Consider the following 9,840-nt stretch of genomic DNA (forward strand, 5'->3'; position numbering starts at 1 on the left):
ACATGCAGAACCACAATTGAATTGAAGCTCTCTTTTGAACACCCTTTAAAACATTCTGAAATACTATGTATCTGCAATGTATTTGTTAATACTAGGATCTCACTGCTGTTTTAAAGGCATTACATAGAATGACTACTGCATATATAACATAATACAGTATATTTCATACAATGTATTAAATAATATCTCAAACTCACTAAAGAAAAACTGTATAGAGAAATGATACACAGAGATATTGATATAGATGTTAATAGATTATATAGGTATAGCTGAAAATAGAGATAATAGAGATAGAAAGATAAAGACAGAATGATAGAGAGAGAGAGATTTGGATATGGAATGAGAGACAGAGTTATAGCAAAGACCCAAATCAAAAGTCAAAATTTAGGAGCAAAATAAAAACAATTACCTTGAATCCTAAATAATTTCACATTTTCTTATTTAATAGTTTCATATGTACTAGTTTGATCAGAAGGAAGTATTAAATTGAAGGAATTACTCACCAGTTCAAGAAAATAGTTTCTGACAATCAGATTGCAAGTAATTATAATAAAATAACACTAGATTTATTTAAGTTGTCAAAATAATGTAGCATCTAGCATCTACACATATTATCTCAATAACCTTACAATTAGCATATGCATCAGACTACCTGGTCATGGCAAATATTTTTCATTCATTTAATGTATATTTACTAAACAATCCCTACATGCCAGCCACTGTTCTACATACTAGACAGGAATAAGACAAATGTGGTTCCTGCAAATTAATAGGATAATCAGGGTTACTTTTACAGCCCCGTTCTTCTGGCACTTACACTGTTATGTAAATTAAGTTTTTCTGACCTTGGGTGCTTTGCTTGTCATTTTCCTGTTATTTACAGAATTAAATAAATTTTGACAATGAGTTTCAGATGAGCTTTTTTTTTTTTGCTTTGTAGGTATTATTGAAGCGAATAAAGCTCTATGAATCGTGGAATGATAAAATATTCACAGAAACTTACAACTCTGCTGTTGAATAACAATTACACTTATTCCAAACAGGCAATTGGTTTCCAAACACATTAAACAAAGGCAATTTAGAGAGCTTCTTCTTCTTCTTGGCATCATTAACATTGTTGAACGTCCTGGGATTCTGGAGTATTTCACAAAGGTATGTGTGTGGTAAAATGAAAAATTTCTGAGTTCAAGAAATATCGACCTGGGAACCATCACTGAGCCAACGGGAATCCTGTATGCCATGACTAGACAAATTAGCATATTAGAGAAATCTAACAGATTATTCAGAGCCAGAAATGTCCCATTTAGAATTCACTTTTTTCATCAAGCCTTATAATAAAAACAGTTCTTTAGTTGATTTTACAAGATGTTCTAAAGCAAACTTTTCTTCCTCCATTACGTAGTACTACTTTAGAATTAGAAATAACTATATTGGTGCCGAAACCGGTTTGGCTCAGTGGATAGAGCGTCGGACTGCGGACTGAAAGGTCCCAGGTTCGATTCCGGTCAAGGGCATGTACCTTGGTTGTGGGCACATCCCCAGTAGGGGGTGTGCAAGAGGCAGCTGATCGGTGATTCTCTCTCATCGATGTTTCTAACTCTCTATCCCTCTCTGTGAAAAAATCAATAAAATATATCTTTAAAAGTTTAAAAAAAAAAAAGAAAAAGAAATAACTATATTGGTAATAAAAGAGAATGAATCATTATCATTAAAAGCAAGTATAATTAAATAAATAGCTATGATGCTTAAGATTCCGATTCCATTCAGGCTTTTGAATCAGCAGTGACCATTTCAATGTCAATAACAAACTAGGAAAAATCATTTAGCCAGTCACCTGAGACCCTTCGGTGGCTTAATATGTTTCATCTACCATTCATCCATCCATTGCCAGTATTTCTCTCCCCCCCCCCTCTCTCTCTCTCTCTCTCTCTCTCCACATGTAAAAATAAAGACAATAATAAGGACCTCTTATGGGCTTTAAGGACATAAAGTCTTATAAAGATTCTAGCATAATACCTGCCACATAGTGGGAACAAACAGATCTTTATTTTCCTCACTTCCCTCCATTCACTTATACATTTAATCAAGTTTACCCCATCATCACTTCTCCCTTGCTTAAATCATCCTTTTACCCACCTAGTAAGTTTCCTTTAGAACATCAGTCAGTGATAGGTACTGTGGTCAACTATTAGAAGGATACAAAGTCAATGAGTCAATAATGCAGAGTGCCACCTCTGATCCTGCTCTCATGGAGCATTTGGTCCCGTACATGAGAGAGGTGGGATTAACGGTCAAATCATACAGAGGGTGTATCATAGAATTGTACACTTGAAACATAATTTTCTTAGCCTATGTCACCCCAATATTTTTAATAAAAATAAACAGTCAAAAATCCAATGAAAAACATCTGAATGGCTGCGTGAGTTTCATCATTTCTTTCCTTCCATGGTGTACGTTATCAAAATGACCCTCCACAATGCATGCTTTCCCTAAAATGCCTATTTCATTCTGAAATTAACCCTTTGCACTCCCAACCATTCTGGACATTGGCTACCAGCTACTCGACGCTACTTTGCGGCGGAAACGTGCGTTGAATTAACTCAATTCCCCGTAATCACTAATAAACTGCAATGTCCCCCCTGAGAGGGGACATCCGAGTGATATGCTAGAATTCCGATGTCCCCTGAGAGGGGACAGCGGAGTGCAAAGGGTTAAAAATAAAATAATCAGTCTTGCAGAAGGATCTAGCAAGAATATCCCCAGCTTTGTAATAAAAATAGACTCAGCAACAAAAACTGAAGCTGAAACAAGGCCTCTTTCCCCTCCATCCATTGGCTCCAAGCACAGGGCTGATGCCCATCTGCCAATTCTCACACGCCTGTACTATTTCTCAATGTTTGCTTCCCCCCCCCCCTCCCCCGCTGTAAGAGTTGACCCTTGTCTGTTTTGGCGTAGTTTAATAGGCAATCTCTAAGGTCAGCTCAGTTGAATTCAGTCCCACAATTTAGCTGCACTAACCTCAGGGAGCTGTTTAATCTTGCTAAACCTGTTTTTTCTTTTGTAACATGGAAACAATAAGAATAGCAATTGTGAAGTTGTAAGGATGAGTAAGTGCTCAGAAAGTTAGTGATGTTAATAATAATGGCCTCATACTCTGCTCTATGCTTCCCTTTTCCTCCTTTTCATTCTTCTAGACCCATGCTGAGATGTGGCCACGATGACCATGATTATGAGCTGAGTTCAGGTAGAACTAGCCCTGGAACCAGAGACTATTAGCTCAGGGAGCTACTCGCTTATTCATTCATCCATTCATTCAGCCAGCATACTAAGCAGTGTTCCAGGAACTAGAAAAATAGAATTGAAAAAAGCAAAGCACCAGTCTACATGAAGCTGGCATCTAGTGCTCAAATTAAAATATGTAAGTGTGATTCTTGCTCTGTGGTTGTCAAGCAAATGAGTTACCATAAAGAAGTGGGATGCAGAGGAGGCAAAACTAAAAATATACAAAGCACCAGAGATTAGGGGAACCGAGGATGAGAACGAACTAAATGATAATATAGGGTTTATTTAGAATGAATCTGATTCTTACTAAATCTTCTTCATCTCTTTTCTCTTTTAATGCATACTTTTTAAGGGAAGGGCAAAAAAGAGAGAGAGAGGATAAAACAAGCAGGAAGGGGAAAATATAATTTTCCATGTGTCTTAGTCAGCATGCTAGGTACACACAGATAACCTCATTTTATATCTATCACCTCCCTGTTACACTGTACTTAAAAAACTAAAGAGCCCTGGCCAGGTAACTTGGTTGGTTAGAGCGTCATCTCAACATGTCAAGGTTGCAGGTTCAATCTCCTATCAGGGCACATCCAAGAGTCAACCAATAAATGGGTAACTAAGTGGAACAACAATTTCTTCTCTCTCTCTCTCTTCCTCCCTCCCTCCCTCCCTTCTCTCTCTTTTTCTTTCTGACAACCCCTTCACTCTCATAGGTAGGTAGAAAACCAGTCACTTCCATTAAAGTGACTATAACCACCATCACATGTTAATCAGCCACTCCAAAGGGAAAGAATGAGTGTCACATATTAGAAGAAAAAAGAGTTTGGAAATTTTGCCTAAAGAGATTAAATAGCTAGAACCAACTATTAGAGCAAAGGCACATATTGCCTTGGGTATGTGTTGCCCATTGGGATAAAATGGACCAACCCAGAAGATCTAGGCAAGAAACTGTACGGAAATTAAGGTGGGACTATCAGTGACCTCAGGGAGAAGTGCGTGACTCTGATTTATTTTTATACTGATATTTATTGTCAAATGCTAATGAACAACAAGTATGCAAAGAAACAGGAGAAAACACAGGTGTCTCAGGGACCGTATTGTGGAAACATTATGTATGAGTCAGATAGTGTTTGGTCACAATACACATCCAATCACAATTCAATTTTTATCAAACACAAAGGTGTTCAGAGGCAGATAACAGCAATGGCACATTTATCAAGAACAGGACAGTCCCGACCTATTCTTTTCCCCAAAGATTTTAAGGACAGTGGATTAATTATGAAACAGCACCCTCATCAATATACAGGTGTCATTAGGTCTGTGTTAGCACCAGAGGGCAACCCCCATCACCAAGGTTATATCAGTGTGATGCCATCCTGATGTAAGTCTGAAATCCATCCTAATCTTGTCAGGGTCACTGAGATATCACCTGAGTAGAGTTATGATTTACCCATGGATGTCAGGCCAAACTTACCTTTAATTTGTACAAAAAACAACAACAAACGCAAAAACAATAAACAAACAAAAAAACAAGAGCTTCCTGACTTTGTATAGAGTCTCTGCAAAGAAATCTGAAATAGAGAAATGGTGACATGTCATAACTGAGGCTCTCCAGGTTGTGGGTGAAGTACGTAGGCAGAAAAAAAAATATCTTCTTCTTGCTGAAAAGTATTAGATAAATATCTCTATAGTACTTAATATCAATACCTATCCCTCATTGGATGCTAACATTAACAGGTGTTATACATGTTTCCAGGGGAGATGGCAAAAGGGTGTTTGTTTTATCATCAACTAGAGGCCTGGTCCACGAAATTCGTGCACTCAGGGGAGGTCCCTCAGCCTGGCCTGCACCCTCTTGCAGTCCAGGAGCCCTCAGGGGATGTCCAACTGACGGCTTAGGCCCAGCTTCTGGCTAGGGGCACTCCCCCTTTGGCAGTGCACTGACCACAGGGGACAGCTCCTGCTTTCTGCATCTGCCCCCTAGTGGTGAGTGTGCATTATAGCAACCAGTCATTCTGCCATTCAGTTGATTTGCATAGTATCCTTTTATTATATAGGATGTTGTAAAACACATCGAGTTTATATCTATCATTGCACTTATTTTGTCAATTATGCCAGTAATCTTTTGTGTACAACCTATATCAATTGAAAGTGGCATATGTCAGTTATAAATGACCATGAATATTCTTCTCTTACAGTTATTTTTAGCAACATATTAGGAAGGAAAAGAAGGTGAGATCAGCTTTGGAAACCTTCACAAGTCAAAATATTATAGATGTCTTATCCCAGAAATTGATATGTTCTTGATAAAATCGGACTTACAATCCATATTCACTTCTTCATTCAATAAATAAATATCAGACATTTGCTATGTACCAGGTACTGCTCAAGGCACTAGGAAAAAGCAGTGAACAAAGCACTTAGATTCCTATTCTCCTGAGGCTTATGTGTTTAAGAAAATTGTTTGCCTTTAGAGGCAGCAGGACATAGAAGGAAAAGGCCAGAACTCCAAGTAGAAATGAGTTCTGATTCCAAATCCAGTCTCTGCCAACCACTATTCATACAAACCCTAAGCAAGTTATCTCACCTTTTAGAACCTCAGTTTCCATGCCTGTGAAATGGGATGATTCCATCTTTCTAGGGCTGTCGGGAGAATTCAGAAGTTGGGGTGAGCATAGTTAGTGCCCTAGCATGGTACTTGGCATTTTGAAGACACTCAGGAAAGCCAGGTCTTTCTTGGGTCAAGGTAGAAGGCACACATTCTAGAAATATGTCCATGGATTTTTTTTTTCTTCAACAATGATGTTTTCCACATAATCTCAGCATCAACTTTACAAATCCCCACTGCATCTGATGAGCCTTACTGGTGAACCCTGGCTGCCTCCAAATCTTTGAAGGCGACAGGGTTTCACACTTCACTTTCTCACTGTCAGACTCACAGCTTGTTGTGAAAGAGCACCACCTAAAGATCTTTAACAGATACCTTCCTATGCACTAAACCGCCTTTCGTTGGTTATAAAAGACTTTTTGGTGAGCGGTGCTCTTAAATAATCATCACTGTTGTGCCAGTATCTATGGCTCCATAATAAAAGGTACACAAGCACAGGAGGAAAGCAAATGATCTGGTCCTAAAAAAAAAACCCTTTTTTTCTTTATTTTTTAGATATTGTAATCTAAATCATTTTAATGCCCAGAACATCAGTGTAAGTCATCTTGAGGAAACACTTTTCCTGCATGAAAAGTCTCCGAAACTTTATGGCAGTACACGGGAATTTTCTTCCAGGATTGATCTCTGGGAGACAGCCCTCTGAAACTATATTTGATTCCACCTGTCTTATGAGCAAAGTATTCAATGTTTTTCTCAATGAACACTTTATGCATTTTAGTTTGAGCTGATACGTATGGAGTGCCTTTATGAATACTACTTTGTATATTTACAAAGACTAATTGTGACTCTAATAAATCAGTATGATTTTGCTTTAATATGCTATGTATTAGAATTAATACAGTAGCCCTAACTGGTTTGGCTCAGTGGATAGAGCATCGGCCTGCGGACTGAAAGGTCCCAGGTTCGATTCTGGTCAGGGGCATGTACCTTGGTTGCGGGCACATCCCCAGTAGGGGGTGTGCAGGAGGCAGGTGATTGATGTTTTCCTCTCATTTATGTTTCAATCTCTCTATCCCTCTTTCTTCCTCTCTGTAAAAAAATAAATAAAATGTATTTTTTTAATTAATACAGTAATTTCAAAGTCTAAGTGAATACAACAAAATGACAGTTTCCTATACATCACAATATTTCACAGCTTTTTACAATGGTTCAGCCATTCAAAGCAACAGATGTGGTATTTTTTTTGTTGTTGTTTAAATGTGCCATTAGAATAAAAATAACAGTATGGTAGTTATATTCTTCCTTTTAATATATTTATTGAGCATTTATTATATGCCAGGCATTGTGATTGTATACTATGTCTAAGCAAATACTAAACCTACAGATAATTGAACTATATTGGATCTTGATGTTACACTATCTATATGTGAACTAAGGAAATTTTCTCAGAATTGAAAAGCAATGTTACTAAAACAAAGGATCTTAACAACAAGCAGATACCCAAATGCTGAAGAAATTGTAAAATAAATTATGTGGTGCAAATACTGGGATTAAAGGAAAGAAAAAAAATTAAGGAAGGTTAAATGAGTGCTGAGAAGTAGGCGGCAACAGGTCAAATCAAATAGAGATGCTTACAGGATCCCCTAACCCAGTGGTTCTCAACCTTTCTAATGTCGTGACCCTTTAATACAGTTCCTCATGTTGTGGTGACCCCCAACCATAAAATTATTTTCGCTGCTACTTCATAACTGTAATTTTGCTACTGTTATGAATCGTAATGTTTTTCGATGGTCTTAGGCAACTCTGCTAGCGGTTCTCAACCTGTGGGTCGCGACCATCAGAAAACACAGATATTTACATTATGATTCATAACAGTAGCAAAATTACAGTTATGAAGTAGCAATGAAAATAATTTTATGGTTGGGGGTCACCACAACATGAGGAACTATTAAAGGGTTGTGGCATTAGAAATTTTGAGAACCACTGCAACCCAAATGAGATCTTTGGGTCATCATTGCTACCAATTCCAACACATTCAGAAAATTGTCTTTCAGAAGAGATGTTTCCTGGATAGGCAAAACTATGTGAAAACTCGTTTTCTAAAAAGGTAAATAAAACTACCACTGTGTATCTTCGCAGCAGTGCATGTCCAAGTCTGATTGAAGACCACCTGCTTCCGGCAAACCTTCTACCCCATACCACAGACTGCCTTACTGCCAATCTTTTTCCAAGAATCAGTGGTTTAAACAGACAGACCTGAATTATTGGTTAGCTCCCCTGCCTTCTAGGACAGTTCACACTGAATAGGATAGGCGGGTTTATCGGCCGACTGCAAATGATTCTGCAATTAAGTGCTCTCCCTGGTGTATACCTAAATTGTTTTAGATCTGTAGAATAAAAGATGTATTTATCTTGATTAGGTATGATATGCATTTTTTATTGCAAAAGAGCAGCTGTAAAGCACTGGGTGTTTCTCTTACTCAAACAATATTTTGTTCATTGGCTTGTTTTAAGGACAAGTGAAAAAAACAAGGGAAAAAACAGCTTTTACAGACATCAATACTTGCCCTATAATTTCTTCCAATCATCTTTTAGCATTTGTTCTCTGACAAAACAGTAAGGCCAACCCCTGATGTGTGGTAGATGCTTTCTTTGCTACAGAGGGTTCAATGCCAAGTTTGCAACTTGAGTTTTTAATGAACACCCAAAAGATCAAAACAACTTTAAACACCTCACCTTAGTACACATGAGAAGATCGAACAGTCTCTCTCATCATTAGAAAAAGGGTATTATTTTGTTGTTATTTCAAAAAAAAAATAAAATAAAATGTGCCTTCCTCTCTTAATTTCTACATCATGATAAAAAAAAAAAAAAAAGTGCTCATTCTGCTTTCACTCGTCCTTAGAGATAAAAAGAGATCCACAGAATTATAAAGTGGACCCGAAGCAAACACCCAAAGAGCTTAGAATTCTCACATTGGGGTTGACACTCGTGATTAGCTAAATTGCAGTAACTACACATGCTTCCATTCGGAACGGGATGCATCCACACAGCAGTTTCTTCTCTAGTGCCTAGCAACATTATCATTGAGCACCTGGAATAGTTTAGGCATTAAGTGTAATTGGTTTTGCTTTACATAAATCTGTAGCTTTGTAAATAAGCAGAGCATTTCAGCTTCTCTATAACACCAATTAACTTAAAGGGATGCGTTGTTTGCAGAAGCCTGCTGGGTCTGTACTGTACTTCTCTGGTAATATGATCAGTGGCGGGCAAGGTTCTGCATTCCTGTAGTGTTCCATTTTCTCCCAGGCACTCAGTGCCAAGGGTCTACACCCAGCCACTCATTTGCTCTATTTTTCACTTGGGAAAGATTGGGAAAATGAAGCCTTCCCTAGGAAGTACCTTCTGTGCTCTATTTCTGTCCATGGCCAAGACCTGAAAGGCAGGGGATTTGAGAACGTTTTCTGTGACCTGCAGAGCACAGGTCTGACCCCATCCGCAACTGACAGGGACATCTCTTTCTTCTTTTGTTCTTGTAACACTGCAATCCAATGCAGCCAAAGGCCCCTACATTGAGCCTGTATACAAAATTAAGAAAACCATATTCTTATTATATGAAAATGTTTTCACCAGTTGTTGTTGTTGTTGTTATTATTATTATTTTGGAAAAGCACTCGGAGATCCGCTTATTGTTATTATTATTATCTTGAAAAAGCACTCAGAAATCTGCTCCTAGAAATTGGTAAATCTGTCCAAGCTCTTGGACATTTCCCCTTACTATCTCTTTACTTGGCTTAAACCCTTATCTCTCATATCCCCTTCAGATAATCTTGATTTATAGCATTCATTCCTCCCTGACCAACCTCTAATTCTCTTGATTTCTGAAAGTGTTTTATTGACTATCAGATTAATGGTATCACAAAACAAAACAAAACAAAACAAAACAAAAACAAAAA

The 9,840-nt window shown here is 37.8% G+C and overlaps 1 protein-coding gene across 1 annotated transcript in view; it reads left to right on the forward strand.

Moving 5' to 3' along the window:
• SLC15A5 (solute carrier family 15 member 5) overlaps positions 1 to 6,587 on the forward strand; it is a gene marked incomplete at both ends in the record, with an annotated part of 73,144 nt that extends 66,557 nt beyond the window's left edge. The window contains 2 exons of the mRNA XM_084876436.1: positions 1,044 to 1,152; positions 6,440 to 6,587. Of these exons, the coding sequence (XP_084732562.1) occupies positions 1,044 to 1,152; positions 6,440 to 6,587 (257 nt within the window). The remainder of the gene's footprint in view (positions 1 to 1,043; positions 1,153 to 6,439) is intronic.
• Positions 6,588 to 9,840: the final 3,253 nt, after the last annotated feature.

Source organism: Pipistrellus hanaki (assembly GCF_964339955.1).
Source record: "Pipistrellus hanaki genome assembly, chromosome: 3".
Lineage (NCBI taxonomy): Eukaryota > Metazoa > Chordata > Mammalia > Chiroptera > Vespertilionidae > Pipistrellus > Pipistrellus hanaki.